A 21,136-nucleotide genomic window follows, 5' to 3' on the forward strand; every position below is an offset into this window, starting at 1 on the left:
TGTGTATGTCTAAGAGAGGCACTGTGTGTGACTGTGTATTGGTGATGTGTTTGTGTGTTAAGAAACTACATAAAGGCTCTTACTTTGAGCGGTAAGGATTTACTGCCATATATGCTCCCCACTTTGGAACACTCATGTCATGAAGAGCACATTTGATTCATGTCAGTAATGAACCTCTTCATAAATTGAATCGAGTGGAACAGAGCTGCAAAAAGAGGTGAAACTCAAAGCTGCGTACAAGTTGAGTGTTTGGGCTGTTCAACATTGCTAATGTCTGGAAAGTTTCACCCAGCACCTCAGTATCAGAATTTTCTACTCTGATAATTACACCTTGTAAACCTCAAACACTTCCTTGTGTGTGTGCTGAGCCACGCCCATCTAGCAAGACTCTACTGTAACAACACACATGAACCAATATAGGTCAAAATATTGATTTTCATATAGTAAAATATACATTCATATAGTAGTTCCAAGTCTTAAAGGCCTGTCTCACTCTCTAATGTGTACAATAAGTACAATAAATATCAGAGGCTGTGTATCTTAAACAGCTGTAGCCAGTGTTCTTGAATTGCTGTGCTCAATGAAGCATAATATTTGACTCTTCAGTAAGGACAACAGCAGTGTTGGATTTCACATACTTAAGTGTATTGGTCTTAAGTGTGACTCATGCTATAGTTTCCCTCTTTGTGTCCCCTGAAATCTAAACCTGTCCGTCATTACAAATACCTTTACTGTAAGTGTTATGGTCAAGGACAAGGAAGGAGCGATGACTCATGTAATTGAGGAGGAAATACTGCACATGAGGACGGTTTCGGTTATAACTATTATGGGCCCATTTTATATGGGACAAAAATGAAAGCTGCTATGACAGCTGATAGCTGCTATCATGTTGTTGTAGTGGGGTGCATGGTGGCTTAGTGGTTAGCACTTTCGCGTCACGTCTCACACCTCTAGGGTTGGGGGTTCGATTCCTGCCACTGCCCTGTGTGTGCGGAGTTTCATGTTCTCCCCTCTGGGTACTCCACCAGTCCAAAGACATGCATTATAGGCTGATTGGCATGTTCAAAGTGTCCATAGTGTATGAGTGATTGTGCCTTGTGCCTTAATGCTCTCTGGGATAGACTCCAGGTTCCATGTGACCCTGTAGGATAAGTGGTATAGAAAATGGATGGATGGATGGATGTTGTTGTGGTCACTGAAGCAGAATGTGTGGAGTTTGGTTGTTTTTTTATTTGGCGTTTTGGTGGCATTTCGAAATATTCGAATGGTCAATTCCTATAAGTGCAATTTGTAGTAAAAATGATAATAGAAATTAATTGTAGTTTATTTATTCATCCTCAGTAACCACCTGGTCATTATCATCCAGAGCCTATCCCAGTGTGCAGAAAACCCAGACACTGGACCTGTAGCCTAAACCCAGGGAACTCAGGGCACAGGGCATGAGACACCTTATACGGGTGTCAACCCATCGCAGGGCACAATGGCACACACATTCACACACTATGGACAACTTGGGAATGTCAAAATCAGCATACAATGCATGTCTTTGGACTGGGGGACGAAACTGGAGTACCTGGAGGAAACCCCCAAAGCACAGGGAGAACATGCAAACTCTGCGCACACAGGGCAGAGGTGGGAATCAATCCCCCAGCCCTGGAGGTGCTAGTCAAATGTGCTAACCACTAAGCCACAGTGACCCTGAAGAAGAAGAAGAAGAAGAACAACAACAACAACAACAACAACAACAACAACAACAACAACAACAACAACAACAACAACAACAACAACAACAACAACAACAACAACAACGGCTGAAGGTGTAACTGTAAATGGAAGGGGTTTCCAGAACAAAAAGAGCAAGCCAGGGTTGCTCCATAGGAATTTTAGACCCCTGACACATTAAAGTCCTGGGCTCACTGCCCTGCACTGTTTTAGACTCACTTGACTTGACTTGTCTAATGAGGGCCCATGGAATAACCTGACCTTCCCCACCTTTATAATACCTTTGACCAGGGAGTCAGGTTTGACAGGTAACTGTGTGTGTGTTGGTCACTCTGTACTGACTGTGGACGTAAAAGTAATGCCACTATATGAAAATTATGTGTCATAATATATAAATATGTGTTAATATTCAGTTATATGATTATACTACAGGCCAAAACACACACACACATACACACACACACACACACATTCATTATATTCATTACCTTCCTCTAGTGAACTGCGTGTGTGCTGTTTGCTGCCGTGCCTGCATAACATGATTCATATGCCTGTACTATACAATGCATGTGTGTCTTGAATGCTAGTAAATTGAAGGATGGGAGCGGAAATGGCTTATTAGACACATACACACTCTGCCTCGTTTATGGATGTCGTCAAGGCTCAGGCCCAGTGTCCATCCAACTGTAAACACTGACCTCATGCACATGGTGCGTAAATATTTGTGTATTGTAAGAGACTGGGGGCTTATAGGAAGGAGCAGCACTTCTAGAGTGCAAACCATGGGATTGTCAGCTTTTAAACATTCAGCCTTTGCAGGTGGACAGTGATAAATGATCGAGTGGATAACGTGATCTTATAGGCAGAGAATATTTGACTGAAGATGTCCAAGAGTGAAAGAGTTTCCAGATCAGAATGGCTACTTCAGTGGACTCACATCTTTAAGCTCCATACTTTGGTTCCTAGACTTCAATCAGCAGTCTCAGTTGTAAGAGTTCCACACACAGACATAACAGCAGGCCCTTTCCTTACTGACCAGTGTTTCAGGAAGCCACACCACTTCTCAGGAAAACACTGTGGCACAAATAGAAAAGACTTCCAGGAGTCCTGAATGGACCAACAGAAAGCTCTCGTAAAAATGACAAAAACAGCAGAGGAGAGAAGGGATGGAAATGGGCGTGGGTGAGGAACTGGGCTCTTCCTGCCATAATCAGAAGTCAAGAGTATTTCCTCTCATTGTAGGAGCTTTAGGCCCATTAACCACAATTAAAAAGACCAAAGTCTCAAGTTTTTTTTTAAAATTCTAATTCGAAATACTAACAAGAAATATGCAGTAAAGTTTTCTCTCTCTCTCTCTCTCTCTCTCTCACACACACACACACACACACACACACACACACAGGTACAGCCTACTTGGCTCAGAGCAGTGCATTGGGTCCTGTGATAAACACTTCATTATGAAATGCAGCAGGACTCCGTAAATATTTGCTCCAAGATGTTATCGCTCCTCCTTATCTTGCCTTGAGCTCTTGGAGCTAGATTGATTCCGGCCCCTTTATTTTCTTAATGACTTGCCGGCTCTGATAACTAATCAAATGTACTATACTACTGAAATCATTCTGAATCTTCTAAACGAGGGCAAAAGACAAACCAGGCTAAACGTGTCAGCTAGCTCACCCTGGCCTGACTGAGAGCCACTATCTGTCCGCGTGTGCTGTGCTTACAGAACCACACCTTTTAAACTGGGCTAAAAGGATTTGAGTGTTGGAATGCTAAAAGTCCTTACAGCACCCTTAAACAGGAAATTGCTGACATGTATAACAAACCTGTGTTTAGATCAGCTTTTGTGAGCCAAAATTCACTTGATACTAAATAAACTCCAGTATACTTCCACATTCCATTAATGACAGAGCAAAAACTAAGCTAGAAAACGATCAGAACGGCAATCTGTAGTTAGATCTGCTTTAATAACGTAAGACCTTTTTATTATTTGCTCTACTCAAACAAGCATTTAGAAATTAATCGTTATATTGGTATCAAAACAGTTTGTTTCTGCATTAACTCCCGATTTCTCATGTCTGGTTGTAATCTGAAGTTAAACCTGAAAGACTATTAGAGAAATATGCTGCTTTGGTTTCTGTTCAGAAGGAATGGAGGCATGTGTCTGCATTTTGTTGTGCACGTAAACTTTCTGAAGAAGCAGGACTTTCAAGAGAGCTCAATGACAACCACATGGGCCACATTCTAGCACTTTTTTTTCCAAATAATTTTATTGGGAGAACTACAAAAAAATTTACAGTACAAAGTTAACAGTCTCACACGCAACTTGTAGTGAACTGACTCCCCGACATCCCCCCCCCCCAAAAAAAACACAAAAAAACAAGTATAACTCGTCGTCTTTTTTGTCCATTTTAAGTTACATTCAAAAAGCTTTACTTCTGATAAAGTAGTCAAGAAAATGTACATAGTGCCCAGCCCCTGTACCTACTATGTACAAGCATTGTTCCAACCTCTTCTCTGTCCAGCAAGTTCAGAACCCTTAGACCAATACCATATCAAAAGGCGATCGAGAAAACAAAGAATCCAACTAAAGTCTACAGGAATGGGGAGTTTCAAAGAAACAAAGGGGGGGGGGCACCTTTGCTGGTTGCTCCAAGGCCCCTCTTTTGACAAGTGGTAACCACCTTCCAGAAAGTTCAAATTCAAACCTACATTCAGTTTCTGTATGTGTAAAACAATGACTTGTATCAAAATACTTTATTTGGTTAATAATAAGGCATGTATGGTGGTGGACCCCTTAGGCACTAAGGCAGTAATACTGGGGCTTGGGGTTGCTACATTCTCAAAAGCACGTGGCATGAGTCCTAGCCTGGCTCTGTGCATTACAATGAAAGGAAAAGAAAAGAAAATACTTTTTTGGTTAATTTATTCACTTGGGATCATTGTCACACAAGTCTGACTTCTTAAAGAATGATCACTACTAGTCTGGACGGTGTTTTGACAACCACATGGTTTATACATTCTATAGACATAGCTTAAAAAAAAAAAATTAAATAATAATAAAAAAAAGACACATCTATGGATTTTCAAAAAGAAGCTGGAAAAAAAAGTCAACATACCAACAAACGGCAAATCAAGCAAATGTTTTTTTTCTTAAATGTACGTAAACAAGGAAACCAAATTAATGAAATAAATATCACATACAATCTCTTAAATTAAGTTGTTTTTTTTTTTTTACTCATTTACAATAAAATAACGAAGTGAAGTTACAAAAGAAAGACCAAACAAAAATATATTACTGTGAAAAAGAACATACACTCCACTTTATGTAGATTAATAATGGCGATCATAATTTAAACATAATAAAAGAATATAGATCTATTGCTTCAACATACTTGATAAATACAGTATGGACACAATTACCAATGTAGCCTATACTTTTCACAAGATAATAAATAAGTTAAATAGGTCATAGCCAGTTATGTACTGCTATGTAATCGCTCAAAACAGCTAAAAAAATATATATATAATATATTCAACCATCAGCAGTGATTTTCCCAACAGACCAAACAAGAGTGCTTCAGCTAAGCAACAACACTAAACTAACCCAACCGAACCACTGGGTGTCGCTGTGACCGACAAACTGCTTCAACTTTTGGAATGGAAGTTTTTATTTTTTTTATTTTTTATTTTTAAGCCTACAGAAGCGCATACAGGCTATTTTGCGAACTTTGTCAAGGCATATTCTTGGTAGGATTGGAGGGGGGGGGGGAGAAGGAAAAAAGGGACATCTTAAATCTCCCCATCTTTCACGTTCAAAAGTTTTGTGCACAAAAACAAATGTCTCCGGAAAAGTGTGATGGTCTCATAAGCCAAAACACTGCGACTGTATGCTGGTCAAAGTCACCGGTGGAATGCCTTCGGTCGATATCTACTTTCATAGCTATCGGTTCGAGCAGAAAAAATGAAACAAATACGGGGGGGAAAAACCCTCTAATGCCACACCAAGGCTCTGACGAGTCGCCTGCCCTTGGTTGTTTCTTTAAAGTCCGTCTAGTTTACACGTCGCTGATGAGACGCCATTTTAATAACGGTTAACTTTAGGAAGTCCTCCAGTCCGTTAAAGAAATAAAGAACGGGGCAAAATCCCATACAAAGCAAACCAAAATAACGAGAAAAAACCCCACAACAACCACGCTAACATTTAATCATCAGAAATCGACAGCCTGCTGAAGATTGGCAAACGTCTCCCGGCCTCCAAGCTGGGTGACTCGGAGCCGCTGAGACTTCCTGAAGAGCCGCTGGCGTAGCTGTCGCGGTCCGACATGGAGTCGTATGGGCTGGGGGGCGAGTCGAACACCGGCGACTCGGACAGGCGCTGCAGGGCCTGCAAGTGCCCGAGGCTGCTGTAGGGCGGGGAAGGGGGTCCCATGGCGGTCTGGAAGTTGCTGTAGTAAGCGGGGTTTGACTGGTAGCCGCCATGTGCGTGCACGGCGAGAGGAGCGAGCAGCGCCTTCAGGTCCTGCGCAGCGGCGAACGAGGAGAAGGCGCCGTTAGCGCTCGGCGCTAGAACGTCTTCGAAAAAAGGCCCGCTGGATCGGCAAGAGTCGGAAGAAGAAACCGGCGGGGGAGTGCGGGATGTGGGGCTTTCAGTGAGAGGAGAATCCAGTCCATGTTGTGTGGAGAAGCCTGAGAAGCTGAGGCTGTGGTGGAGTTTGGGTCTGTCTCGGAAAGCAGCGACAGCAGCCTGTTGCTGAATCAGGTCCCGGCTCGCCTTCAGTTCGGGCGGCACGCTGGTGTTGGCGTTGGCCGGCGCGGGTCTGCGCTCGTCGGCGTTGTGGATGAAGTGGCAGCGCGGGCCGTACGGACAGAAGCCGATGGTGTGGAAGGTGCGGCACGGCTCCGTCTTGTACTTGGGGTGGCGAGACAAGCTGCGCAGCTCGTGGTAGCCGTGCGCAAACTGGCACTTCTCGCCGTACTTGCAGGCGCCGTTCTCCTCGAAAGGTCGGCATAGTTCGGTCTTGTAGCGGGTCGAGTTGATCTGCGAGCCGGGCTTCTGCTGCAGCGCCTGCAGCTGCTGACTGCGCTCGCCCGTCTCACTGTACGCGCGCTCACGGAACTTGTTCTCCTTGTTCATGATGGCGGTGCTGGCCGAGCTCTCCTTCATGTTGCTGTAGCATGTCGCTGAGTACTTGTTGCCGTTGTTTGTGCAGTCAGCGTTGCTCGCGGAGTTGCGCCGGAGAAATCCCTGCGCGTATGTGCAGTTGTTGGCGAGAGCAGAGGCCGTGACCGGCGCCCCCACCGCTTTCTTGTCCAACATACTGTTGAGATGGAGAGCGTTCATGTTCAGACTCTTGTCCTGTTTTGGAGAGGAGTTAGACAAAAAAAAGTTAGAAACGGTAAACACAACCTGCAGTGTGGTGGTAGTGTGTGTGTGTGTGTGTGTGTGTGTGTTTTCCACTACACGGCTACAATCTTGCAAGAGTTGCTACTAAAGTGGCTAATGCGCGAGCTAGATTGTGCGTTAAAGTTTTAGGCCCAAAACAAATTAAGCAGTTGTACAAAGAGAAAACAAAAACTTTATGAAGTTGAGTATTACCTTGTAGAGCATGTCGATGTCGTAGAAACCGGACAGGATGGTCGCAGACATTTCTATTTCTGAAGTTTTGAGTCGCAGTTGATCTTTCATTTGAGGACCTACCGAGATCCCGTAGTGCAAAGCGAGGCTTTTAGTTTGCCACGACTGGTTCGAAGAGTAGAGAGGAGGGGGGGAGCAAACTAATTCCAGACACGGTCTGAAACGAGAAGAAGAAACACGCTAGTTGTTTGTATTGCTGTTTTTATTTGTATTATTGCTGCCTGTCTCCCTCCGTGAAGTGCCAAGCGAGAACAGAACACAAACAGCTCGCTTTCCCCGCAACATATACGAGCCGAAGTCGCGCGTGAGGAGGAGGCGGGGCCTGAAGAGCTGGAGCAAACTTTGACCGACACCACGCCTGTTCTTTTCGAGGGTCGCAGCGGCCCTGGATCTGATTGGTCGGTCACGAGACCCCACCCACACACACTCACTCCTCGAGACTACTGTCGAACTTTTCGGAGGAAGCGTGATTACCGAAAAGCCCAAAGCCACGGTCCACGCAGATGTTCCCAAACAATACGGTTTATTCATTGCGCGGATTTGACGTTCTTCAAAAAGTTTCCAAAGTCAGAAATGCCACCCCAAAACGGCCATTTTATTCTGCCCTGAAACATAACAATGCCTAGCGGAACTCTGTTTAGCCAGTAAGCATTTAAAAAAAAAATGTAAACAAAGCAACATGTATTGTATTGACGTTGCAGTTAAATACAATATCAGCAGTTCGATTATTAAAGAAAGAATCTTAGATGATATGTGGGTTAATGACACTGAGAAGTGTGGATGGAGGGAAATGGATGGGAGTTTGCTGCTCTTTGGTACATTATGTACTCTAACCTGCAGAGGCTGTGTAATCATTTACTCCGACTAACAGAGAGAGCTCCAGTGTAGTCTAATCTCCTGTGATTCATTCAGTCTGACCCAGTTTTGATAACAATTCTTTAAACGTGTACGAAGTTAAGTCAAAACATTGAAATCTGTAGTAGTAATAGTAGTGGTAAAAAACAAAGCATTAAATATATATTTGAATGTGAAACACATATGGACAATGTAAGACAAAGACAATGGCTGCTATCCCACGGTTGGCTCAAACAGTGTTGGGCTGAAATGAAATCCACACTGTTCCCCTAAGCAGCAGAGAGAAAAATAGAAATCATGTGAAGGAATGTGGTAATGTTTGCCCTATAAATCGATCCCATACTGCCCCCTAAGGGTCTAAACGTTTTCCTTAATTAAAGAAGCCTTGTGCGCCACCTTATGGCCAAGAAGGCAACATGAGCTAGTGCATAGCACATTAGTCTATGGTACATAGGTTCATAGTGTAGAGCTTTTATATAGGAAGCACGTAATCATCCGGGATTCAGCTACCATTACAACCCCCCACCCCAGCCGTGTGGATGTAAAGGGGTCAGTTATTTTGGACTGTTCCCAAACATTACATCACTGTACAGTAAGAGAACATTTACTAATGTAGCCCTGAAGGCAATCCAGCTGTCTAAACACATGCCAGCCACCAGTCTGCTGTTCAGTGCCAATTGCATAACATCCTACACAGGAGGGGCCTGCTGAACTATTTCGTTTTCTGGGAACTGTGTTAAAGGGTCTATCATATGGGGGGGGGGGGGGCAATAAAAAAACAGCAGTGATTGTCCAACAGACTGTCCAAACAACACAAATGTGAAAATGTAAAAGTGCATTTAAAAAAAAAAACAACAACAAAAAAAGAATTGACCTTCATGATGTTTGGACGCCTGGGCTATGGTCACAGAGTCTGTTCTCATTTTCTTCATCTTTGTGATTATTTTGAGTCATCATGACACATGCATTACTGACTTCTCCCTCCCTCAGGCCCACACATGCATACGAATGTGCACAAGTTAGCCCCAGACATACGAAAGTAGTAAAGCTCGGCTTTTATTTTGATGAAAAACAGTTTGGGGTCAGTGTCATTCCTGGACAGCATTCACCTTTTTAATATGCAAAACACCACATTTGAAATAAAATGACTAATATACTAAAACACTGTTTATAGTCTTGAGCTGGACTGGCCTTAAAAAAAAAAAAAACTCATTCAGCAACAGGGAGGAAATTATTAAATAATCCTAATATTTATACGCAGTCACAGAGTGAATGGATTCCTCTGACATCAGCAGCTGTCGACCTGAACAGGAACTCGGGAGATGCAGACACTTTGAGCAGTCCAAGGTCATTTAAAATTTTCGAACTTTTCTCTTCGTTCCCATTGAAAGGAAAAAACGATTTTCTGGCCATTTACTAGAACGTGTTAAAAAGGTAAGAGGGAGCTGAAAGATTTCTGGTCCTCAGCTGGAGTCTGTTTTTCGCCTGATTGTCGACAACACATTCTGAGCAAGCATGGCACGCTCGTTCAGAAGAGATAGCTTTGCATGCTCTATGGTGGCAGAGAACTGAGGCAGCACAGGGAGGGAACTCGTTGCTCGTCGGGCCGAGTCAGCATAAGCACCGGCTATGGCAGAGAAACGGTCAAGCTCTGCTGGACACAAACTGGGTGAGCCTGGTACTGTGGAGAGCACGCACAGGTGTCTGTGTAACAGCCGTGCCCACTGCAGAGGCTCCGCCCACAAGTTCAGATCTCCCTTCTCAAACAGGAACTCCTCATCCTGTTCAAGAGATGGGTCTGTGTTAGAATGATGCACAGAAAATATTCTCTAAACAAAATTCTAAAATGTTCTCTGTCTCGAACAAAGGTGTTCAAATTCAAATTCATAAAATGTGACGCACTATCTGTGTCCTTACCAAGTCAAGTGTTTTCTCATTGACCAGCTCTGCCTGGTTATCTCCCAGCAGCCACTCTGTCAGGGTGATCATGCCAATGGCCACCTGGTCCCACACCTGGAACAGCTGGCACAGAATTCCCATTCCCATCTGCAAAGCAACAGGGGGAGAAACAGCTCCTTGGGCAACACCTGGAAAAGGGGTATGAAAAGAAGGGGATCAGGGAATTGAAGTCAAGTGCTGAACTTTGACATCCTCTGATATTCTCAAAGACACGTCTTAGGGCAAAGGTTACCAATCCAGTCCTTGATTTAGCACACATAGTTTGAACGTATAATTCTATTCTAGAGCCAGTAAGCCCTTGATTACTTCAGTCTGGTGTGTCAGTTAAAAAAAAAAAAAAAAAAAAAAAAAAAAAAAAAAAAATACACTACTATGGTACATTACAGGTGAGTTTGGATCCACTTGAAGCAGAGCCAGAAAGGGGTCAAAGGTGGGAAAACCAATAGTCCATGCACCCAAGACAAACATCTGGGCTATCAGTTTTTCATTCACAGTTGCCCAACAGAGAAGCTGGTTCAGTAAGCTCAGAAAGAAAAACTCTTAATTCATACTGACTTCACTTAATATGTTTGTTTAAATGCAACATGAAATGAAGCATCGCAGGCGTACCGAGAACTCGACCGCAGGGTCAAGAGGAGTTGCCGAGCAGACAAGAAGGACTGGCTGGACCGGAAGGGCACTGAAGCACAAGTGGCTGCGGACCAGGGTGACAGCAGGACTCTGTTTCGTGTGGTTAGAGACCTCACTCGGGCCCGAAGCGGTTCCACTGGGCCGATAAGGGATACAACCGGCAGGATGCTAGTTAGCAAAGAAGAGCAGGACACGCGTTGGGTGGAACATTTCAAAAACACCCTAAACCAGCCGGCTCCCGTAGCCACGCATGACTTTACAGTCTTTCCTCCTCCCTATGAGCTGGAAGTGGACATGAGCGACATCATGGATGCTGAGGTCGCTGCAGCGATTCGTCATCTGAAAAACAACAAAGCACCTGGTCTTGACCAAATCTCGGCAGAAATGCTGAAAGCGGGTGGTGATGAAGTTGTACGGGTGCTCACTACGCTGCTCAATGACTGCTGGCACATGGAACGTGTCCCAAATGACTGGAGACAGGGTGTCATCGTCAAATTACCTAAGAAAGGTAATCTCGCAGACTGTAACAATTGGAGAGGCATCACCCTTCTGTCTGTCCCAGGCAAGGTTTTTTGTCTTGTCCTCCTCAAACGGATACTGCGAGCAGTCGATCAGGCTCTACGGGATGAACAGGCCGGGTTTAGAAGCGGTCGGTCGTGCACTGAACAAATCTTTGCTCTTCGAAACATCATTGAACAAAGCTCCGAATATCAGAAACCGCTCTTGGTCAACTTTATAGACTTTAAGAAGGCGTTTGACAGTGTCCACCGGAAATCGCTTTGGAACATCGCACGGCTATATGGCATTCCACAGCGGTTTATCGCCATTTTCCAGAACTTATATCAGGATTCTAGCTGTTGCATCCGGACGGACACAGGTCATACTGCCTTTTTCACCATCGAGACCGGAGTTAGACAGGGCTGCATTCTTTCACCATTCTTTTTCCTCATGATGATGGACTTCGTCATGAAACGAGCACTAACACAGCCAGCGTCTGGAATTCCGTGGACAGGCCAGGGACGCCTGACCGACCTGGAATTCGCCGACGATATTGTGCTATTGGCGCAGAATGGGAAAGTTTTACAGGAGATGACCACTAGCCTGGAGCACGAAGCAGCCAAAGTTGGGTTACGGATCAGCACTGACAAGACCAACGTCATGGCGGTCGGCCGGATGACGCCGGTGCGGATCACGGTGAGCAATCAGCTGATCGAAGAAGTCAAACAGTTTACCTACCTTGGCAGCATTGTGGCTGCGGATGGTGGGACTAACGCGGATGTCAATCGCAGAATCGGCAGAGCATTTGCAGTCTTCCAACAGCTACAGCCGATTTGGGATAGGCGAACTATTCACACCAACAACAAACTTCGCCTGTTTAATAGCATCATCATCCCAACCGCCATCTATGCATCTGAAACTTGGACGAGCTTGAGGGCAGTCATCCACAAGCTGAATGTGTTTCAGCAACGATGCCTGAGAAGAATACTCAGTGTATCATACCGTGATCGTATTTCAAATGAAGAAATTCTAAGAAGAACAAACTCCCGCAGCCTGGCAGAAATGGTCGTAGAGCGAAGAATGCGCTTTGCAGGACACATTCTACGGATGTCTGACCACCGCCACGCAAAGATCGCGCTGCGCTGGACGCCGCCACGGGGGAAGAGAAGAGTAGGGCGGCCGCATAATACATGGCGACGAACATTCATGGAAGATCTACGAATGCTCGACGTCAAGTGGGAAGATGTGGAAATCGACGCTGCCGACCGAGCCCGCTAGCGAATGCTTGTTGCCCGATGCGCCCCGCTGAGCGGACGGAACTAACTAAATGCAACATCCCTCAACTGGTTCATATATTTCTTGCTGGTGCAAAGAATCTCTTTTCTGTGGCTCAAGACGCTCTTTTCTGAATCCCAAGCTGTATTTACTAGGCATAGTAATTAGCCTGGACACACGGTAGACAATATGTCCAGAATCAGGATGTGGAAAGTGTTAAAACCAAGCAAAATATATCACAATCAAGCACAAAAACTGTTGTATAACCAAAACGCTAGCACAAGCAGCAGTCACCTCCAATTTTAAACACTCCATCAAATGAAATAGACACTAGCTCAAATTATGTCTATGTGGAACAAGAAAACACAACAGGTCATTGCACAAATGTCTTTTGTCCAGGGAACAAACACAATGGTTCATCACTAGAGACGACATCAGGAGAGGATTTAATTTATTTTTTATTGTAGCTACCATTATTTATGTAATTAATGTACTCATGTACTTATTATCCACAGTCTGTATTAATACACATAATTAGCTCACCCTACTTTTGATTTAAATTATATTAGCTGCCGCTTTCTAGCCTACGTAACTGGGCCTCTGGCTAAACATAACATGGGACTGGGCATCACATTGGAGCTTTGACTTGCCTGAGGAGCTAGCTAATGAATTTATGATTTGTCCATCCCCTGAACATTCATTTGGTCTAAATGGAAGTGTAGTTCCTCAATGCAAGTAGCTCTAAGTCTTTGACATGCCAGGTCAAAAGAGACAGAAACTAGCGGTCGTACACTGAGGTCTTGCTTTCTTTTTCATCTTCAAAATGTGTGATCCTGTCTCAGTTGGCCATGGAACTACACACACTTGGGGGGGACAAAACAAAACAAAAAAAATCCAGTACTTTGAGGTTAGCCACAGGCAGACCCGTTTGAACGATGGCTGCAGAAAACAAAAGAGTAGAAAGAAGGGACACATGATAGGGGAAGTGAGAGAAGAGATTCAAAAGGGTGTGCGTGTGTGTGTGGAGACAATATTAACACCCATCTAAAGCAATGGTCAAACCCCTGTCATGTCTTGACTTTTAATGACCCCAGTTGTTCATGCTTCAAAGCGCTCACTGTGGCAACGTGAGAGTGAGTCACAGCAAGTTTGTTTTACTTTCTGGCTTCTTTACGTTCCCTCCCCTACAGCCAATGTCCAAATTACTTCCATGGTCGACGGTCAGTGGGACCTGCCAGTCAAATACCGCTCTTGCTAAAGGAGAGCATAACGACATCTTAACGACCGTGACACCTTCCCCAACAAGCACACTGGGAAAGTACTGTTGGGCAGAAAGTGTGTATCCCCTTTCCTTCCAGAAACTGAGCAGCTGTGTGTGTGTGTTGGAGGGGGGGAGTTAGGGGGTACACTAGTAGTGCTGATATAAAGAGTAAAGAGCTGAGAAAGACTGAGATGGGCTTTTCTCTCAGCAATATGATGGGACAGCCCATCTCTGGCCTGACCAGCCTCTGATGCTATTCATCCCTGGGGATTTGTGATGGGAAGTGTCGGCCTATAAAGCTGGAAACGGGCCAAGCCTGAACACGCCATCATCTAGGCATTAAAGGCATAATAGGAAACTCAAGCTGCTTTCCATTTCGGCCCTTTTCTGTGGTTTCACACTTCAGTAACGTGATTTCCCAACCTCTCCTCGGCTTACAAAAACGCCCCCGCTCTCATGGTTCTGCATTTCTGTTTTTATCTCTTTGTTTATGTGTGCCTTAAGGTGATAGTCTCTCCTTTAGACAGGGATGATTATTTGGGAGCCGTATGTTTAGGTGGAAGCCACAGGTGATGCTTCCCCTGTTTCAGGAGAACATGACACAACTTGACCAAAAGTTGAACTTGATTTGTAATGCGGTGGACAAAACAGGACAATAAGAAACACAAACATCAACAACAACCACAGTAGTAGTGCATCTACTAATAATAATTAATAAGCCATGCAGTCAGATTAAATGATGTCATATGCTTAGGTAATGGCTATTCTGAATCCGAGACTGGACGGAATCGAGTTTAATCCTGACTGGAGTTTCCAGTCAGTGTCCTTGAGGAAAAAAGTTGTTTTGGAGGAGCTTTGTGCAGCTCCTTGAACGTACAGGCAAGCTGAGATTCCAGCAGAAAGCTTAATTCCCGTAATCGCAGGGAGGCAGAGGACTGGAACTAATTAAAAAAAAAAAAAAAAGAAGGGAAAGAAAAAAAAAAACAAAAAAAAACCCCTTTTTGAGTAACGAGAGAGGGGCTTTGGTGTGCGGCGAATTCAGGATGTGAGGCGCTGCAGCTGGCCGAGTGTCGGGTGTCTGTACGTGGAAAGGAGGGGTAAGAAAGGAGGGAGTGTTTGTCTGGCATGGCATTGAAATCAGAGACATCCACAGCACAGAATGTGTCAGCGTGTTCTGTGGCGGTCTGTGTGTGTGTGTACAGGAGAACGTGAGCTCTCTCTCACACACACACCCACACACACACACACACACACACACACACACGTGTGTACAACCATCCAGGCCTCAACATCACTTAAACGTGCACAGCAAGGTCTCTTTCTCTCTTTTCTTTCTATCAGATACTAAATAGTTGGAATCCCCAGTACCTGGTATTTGTACGTTACAAACAAAACACACACCTCTAATATTCTGCACACACACTGGATACATGACAAGACGTATACTACAAATATGGCTTCAAACAAGGAAGGGTAATAGAGCCACTGTTAATTTTGTGTTCCCTTATTCCAAAAAACGGTTCAAGCGATGATGTGAAGTTGTTGTTCTCGTGTCCACTTTCGCAGACTTTCAAACAGCATGTGCAAGGTTGATGGGAAGGAAGATGTGCAAGGTTGTGGGAAGGAAGTGTGGGTGCAAACCAGAGCGGTATCAAGGTGAGGAAAATAACACATCGAATTTTATAGCTTTGACTTCCTTTAGAGACCTACGGGAACAGAGACATGAGTAACAGATCGTTGCTAAAAACAACTGCTAATATTAGAAGCTGGTAAATGACACGAATTAGCAGTGCATTTGGTGTTTTGTAAATGAAAACACAGAACATTTTTAGGATATATTAGCGGATATCTAACCCTACTTTTGTTTCCATCAAGTTAAGCGGGTTTTTTAGTCAGTATTTCATAGTGACTATTGCAGAACTACTACAGTTACATTTATTCTTATAATAAACCACCTTATAGAAAGAACATTACACAGTGAAGATGCACTGATTAGGACAGTAGTATAAGAAGGAAGGCATCGACTCTCGTCTGACACTTCAGTGCAAAATCTAAGCTCACTAGACAGTTTACACCTTCACCTGTCTAAAAAAATAAATAGATAAAAAGAGTACCACCCGTGTGTACTCAAGTTAAAAGGCCTTGTTCATGAGCACATTACCGCAACATCCTAAGTGGAAGGAAACTACAAAGACAAAGTTTGTTTGGCCAGTTCCTGAACATATGAGAGCAGAGGAATCACCAAATGCATCTACAGTCAAATGGCTGCCAAATAGGTCCACATGTCCTGTTCAGCCATTAGCAAGACAAGGAGGCTGTTGTTATACTGGACAGATAATCCACTGATAAGTTCAGATGGGGTTTTTTTTGTGTGCGTGTGTGTGTGTGGTATTTATGACTATAATGAAGGCTGGCGCAGACAGACAGTATTGTTAAGATTATGTTATTAGCTGCTTTGGTTGTTTGATAGTGCCTTTAACCTTTAAAACATGCTCAATATTTACACATGCGAGCCAAGAACTACACAGGCTTGGGTAATACTGGCTACAGATGCTGAAGCTTTCTCAAATCCATTTCGAAATACTGGGCTGGAATGTTGAACTTGGGACATGTTGATGGGAAAACAACTTTCCCATTCACTTATTACTGAAGCAATAATCTTGTATTCAAATAGTCGGAATTAACAATTATTCATGCGTATAACTAGAAACGGCTAATGCGGCGGAACGAAGGGAAGATACACTATAATAAGACCAGGGGTTCATACTCGAGTTCGAACCCACTACACCGTATCTTTGAAAGCACTGACGCGTGACGTACCCACAACACAAATGAATTCTCAGTACCATCATGCCGATTATAATCACACGGACAACGTGCACAAAGGTAAATGAAAAACTTTCTAAATGCTCAAATACATCCATCTTTCCTGCCCAATAAACCAACTGTTCTTTTTTTAAAAAAGATGTTTTCAGATCTCACGATGAGTTAAATTCATTTCGAGGAGCATAACTTGTGAATTTGATATTGTCTTCATGTGGAGAACAGAAAGCATAGGATAGCAGTTAAAGGGGTTGAACAACAACTAAATACTGCTTCATCCATCAAGAATATTTCAAGCTTATTACACTTTGTTCGGCCCGGACTCTATGGCTAAACACCAACTGACCCCCCGACCAAAAAAAGAAAAAGAAAAAAAAAAAAAGGTGTTTGTGACAGAGGTGTGAATTTTCTTATCAGGCTGTAGATAGACGTGCCGGCACGGATGTAGTTTTTGATGTGACTGACCTACGGGGACGAGTCGTTCATGTCTGACACCTCTATTTCAAAGCCCTGAGCCTACTAGACCTCCTCCTCCCTTCCACACCTCTGTCAAGAGAGGCTGTAAAGGGAAACTCGCACTTCCCCACCCCCCTGCTAAAAAAAAAAAAAAAAAAAAAAATCAATCAACCCCCACCCGAGTCCTGTAGGCCTGCTCCATCAATCTGGAGCCTGCTACTCACAAGACTTGATTATGAAATCAGGAAGTCCAACAGGAAACAGTGGTGTAAAGCTCTCAAAGATTACCTCAATATTGTGTGTGTGTGTGTGTGTGTGTGTGTGTGCACATGTATATGTGTGTGTGCTGCAACAACTAATCGATAATTAAAATAATCGATAAATCGACGTCACTTCACAATGGTGAAAAACGCATTTGTATGAATAAAACCCATGTAAAAAAAACAGCGGAGGTCACAGTGTTAGCTTCTGCAGGAGATGTACACGATCCGGGTCGTCCAAAACATGAGAATGTTTCATATTAAGCGCTTCAAACAAACTCGTAAGTGTATTAACGTGGCTTTGTCGTGTCAGATACTGTGACAGATGCGTGTGCTGTTTAATGTGTTCCAGACATGTTTTCATCAGCACAGAAATGACATTTTTATATTTTATATCTTTATCTGTAAATGTTAGACATTCACACCAGTATTTCCATTTTACATAAAGACTCGTCCTGACAGCGAGTGAGTCTCCGTTAAACTTCACTGAATGAGTGCGAGTCCACGCATGCACGTCAATCAAACAACACACAATAGGAAGAAAGTGCAATAACTCTGACTAAAATATTCATTTTGATCAAATATGTTGTTATAGGAGCATATATGAGAGCAGTAACTGTAATGGGGTTATAACATGTAATTGTATATAAATGTAAGAAGTGCCCTACATTTACAGAATAAAGTAACATGTTACTGTATTTAACTGAGTGAATGTGTGGGTTACTGCAGGACATTCAACCTCTTACCACTTAACACTTCCTGTAGTTTATGCTATTGTTTTTGTTTAGCATTTTTAATATAGTGATTTAACTTCTGCTTTAAAGCTTGTGGACAATCGGTTATTTTGTTTGTTTGTTTTCAAAATATAACGTTAATATTAAAAAAAAAATCCTTTGCACATGTATAGCATAGCCCACATAGATTTTCATAGCCTTCAATTTGCACAATGTTTGAAGGACAACACTGGGCAGAATGTGAAATAACGTCTTTTCGAAAAAATACAGAAAATAAAAATTGGCCTTTTAATCAAACTAATCGATTAATCGAAGAAATAATCGACAGATTAATCAATTATCAAAAAAATATATATATATCTTTTAATATATATAGATATACCATGTGTGTACCTGTGGTAATAAGATGTGCTGGCAAGTAACAGATGAAGTCAGCAGCTTCATCTCTCACATCCTGGTCCTCATCCTGCAGTAAGGTGAAGAGACTCCGCCACAGTGTCAGGGTGTGGGTGATACCTGCCCCACACACACACACACACACACACACACACACACACACACACATGCTCTAAGAGCACTTTTCATTTACATTTCTTGGTACACAGATTTCCAAGAATGGATATGCATTTACCCATGTGCAGGGTGTCAGAGGTCATCAGGGTGGGTGTGACCTTCACCAGCACCTCTGCAGCAGTCTGTTTGACCTCGACTGGCTGTTCCTCACTACAGTCCTGAGTCACCAGCGCCACCCAGCGGGCGGCGTGAGACACTGCAACCCCAACCAGGTCCTCCTGTACGCAGAACACGCACGCCTTATCTTTCGTATTATGAGGTGAGAATATTCTGAATGCAGTATTTAATCATTATAGTTATTATACTATTATGCACCTCAGTCGTGGAGGTGTTCTACTGTATACGTGTGTATGGATGCGATGACAAAAATGAACCTGCTTTGAAAAAATCCACCCCGAAATAATGAATTCTACGCTGTAACAAAGGATGGGATTGTGAGTCACCCAAGTAAATGAGGTTTACTCACAGCTGCATGCCCCACGTCACCTAACACCTAGCAGCTAATCACCTAACGACCGTTCACAAACATCTCAATGACTTACAAACAAGGCAAACGGCTTCCAATAAAACCGTTGGGAAATCCAGCTGTCCAATCTATCCAAAGACAGCTCACGAAACCATCTATACATATATTGTGTACACGTACATACGGAAACAATATAAATATATGATATATAACATAACCTCATATAAACCTTTTCTCTAATAACCTCCTAAGAACCGATTTTTCAAAATACTTACTTTTTCTCTCAAAAACATCGCACCATATGCTGCAAAATAATACATAATATATACTTTCCACACTGTGGGGGGGGGGGGGGGTATGGTTTTCGTGAGTCTAAATGGGATGAATCCTTTCGCCATCCAACACATGACTATGTTTTGAAGTGTTGCACAAAAGAAGTCCTGCAACTCCCAAAATTCAGCTCCTGATCTTCACCATGTATCAGTAGAACTATAATTAGAACTGCGTGTTGTGGTCAGACAACCGAAATTGAACAACTTGGTCGTCAGCATTTTTTGTTGGAAATTCAAGACACAAAGGAGAGCTGGTGAAGGTTGATGGCATCATTAATGCCACTAAGCAACAGGATATTTTAGTCCAAAACCTGTTGGCCTCAAACAGGAGGTTAAGACAAAGTTTTCACAAATCTATTGACTCAAACAGGCATCCAAATCAACACAGAAATGCTCAAATAAACCAAAAAATAATTGATGGATTGTTATGGCCATCTCAGTCGCTGTATTTGAACCCTAATCAAAATGTGTGGTCTAAATTGAAGAATGCAATCTACATGCATGGGCCCAAAAATATAAAGGATATTGAAATATTCTATCCAAGTTTCTCCAGACTTGCCTCCAAACATCACAGGAAGAAGCTCAGGGGAGGAATCACCAAATAACTGTGGGGTGTGTTGTTTTTAAAAAAAAAAGTTTGAAGAAATATTATGCTACCACAAAACTATCCATTGCCTTATGTCCATATGTTTACAATTGAAATTTTACATATTACATGTGAAAGCTTTGGGCTTGTAGCGTTGAATTAATTTTCTATAACAGCACGACTCTGACAAGAGCTCCAGCTGTAACATGAACGATTTACACCAAATCAGCCATAACATTAAAACCAGTGATAGGTGAAGTGAAGAACATTTGCTTATCACGTTACAATGGCAGCTGTAAAATTGTGGGACGTATTAGGCTGCAAGTGAACCGTCAGTTCTTGAAGTTGATGTGTTGGAAGCAGGAAAAATGGGAAAGCGGAAGGATCTGAGTGACTTTGACATGGGCCGAATTGGGATGGGCTAGACGACTGGGTCAGAGCTTCTCCAAAACGGCGGGGTCTTGTTGGGTGTTCTTGGAATGCTGAAAAAGTTAATGCTGGCTATGATAGAAAGGTGTCAGAACACACAGTGCATTGCAGCTTGCTGTGTATGGGACTGTGTAGCAGCAGACCGGTCAGAGTGACCATGCTGAACCCTGTCCAACCCAAACAACGGCTACAATGGGCACGTGAGCATCAGAACTGGACCATGGAGCAATGGAAGAAGGTGGCCTGATCTATGGATCAGGTTTTTTTTTTTTTAAATCACGTGGATGGCCGGGTGTGTTCGTGTCGCTTACCTGGAGAAGAGATGATGCCAGGATGCAGTACAGGAAGAAGGCAAGCCGGTGGAGGAAGTGTGATGTGCTGGGTAATGTTCTGCTGTGAAACCTTGGGTTGTGGCATTCATATGGATGTTACTTTGACAAGTATAACCTACCTAAATATTGTTGCAGACCAAGCACACCCCTTCATGACAACATTATTCCCTAAAAGCAATGGCCTCTTTCAGCAGAATAATGCGCCCTGCCAGACTGCAAAAATTGTTCAGAAATGATCTGAGGAACATGATAGAGTTCAAGGTGATTGAACCTGAAGGTGATTGATTTAACCTCCAAATTCCTCAGA

At 43.3% G+C, this 21,136-nt stretch overlaps 2 protein-coding genes across 3 annotated transcripts in view; both read right to left on the reverse strand.

Annotated features, from left to right (window-relative positions):
* Positions 1-4,631: 4,631 nt before the first annotated feature.
* On the reverse strand, positions 4,632-7,618 carry LOC128605405 (mRNA decay activator protein ZFP36L2-like). The gene is made up of 2 exons (XM_053620805.1): positions 7,322-7,618; positions 4,632-7,081 (listed from the first exon to the last, which is right to left on the reverse strand). Exons 1-2 carry the CDS (start codon positions 7,409-7,411, stop codon positions 5,927-5,929), a joined length of 1,245 nt encoding a protein of 414 aa, XP_053476780.1. The 5' UTR covers positions 7,412-7,618; the 3' UTR covers positions 4,632-5,926.
* A 452-nt stretch (positions 7,619-8,070) lies between these two features.
* The window catches only part of thada (THADA armadillo repeat containing), a 108,789-nt gene continuing 95,723 nt past the window's right edge, over positions 8,071-21,136 (reverse strand). For both annotated transcript variants that reach the window (XM_053620804.1, XM_053620803.1), the window contains exons 35-38: positions 18,743-18,902; positions 18,505-18,627; positions 10,133-10,302; positions 8,071-9,996 (exon numbers count right to left, since the gene is read on the reverse strand). In XM_053620804.1, the coding sequence (XP_053476779.1) occupies positions 9,679-9,996; positions 10,133-10,302; positions 18,505-18,627; positions 18,743-18,902 (771 nt within the window). In that variant the 3' untranslated portion in view covers positions 8,071-9,678. The remainder of the gene's footprint in view (positions 9,997-10,132; positions 10,303-18,504; positions 18,628-18,742; positions 18,903-21,136) is intronic.

The sequence above is a fragment of the Ictalurus furcatus genome, chromosome 3 (genome assembly GCF_023375685.1).
Source record: "Ictalurus furcatus strain D&B chromosome 3, Billie_1.0, whole genome shotgun sequence".
NCBI classification, from domain to species: Eukaryota; Metazoa; Chordata; class Actinopteri; order Siluriformes; family Ictaluridae; genus Ictalurus; species Ictalurus furcatus.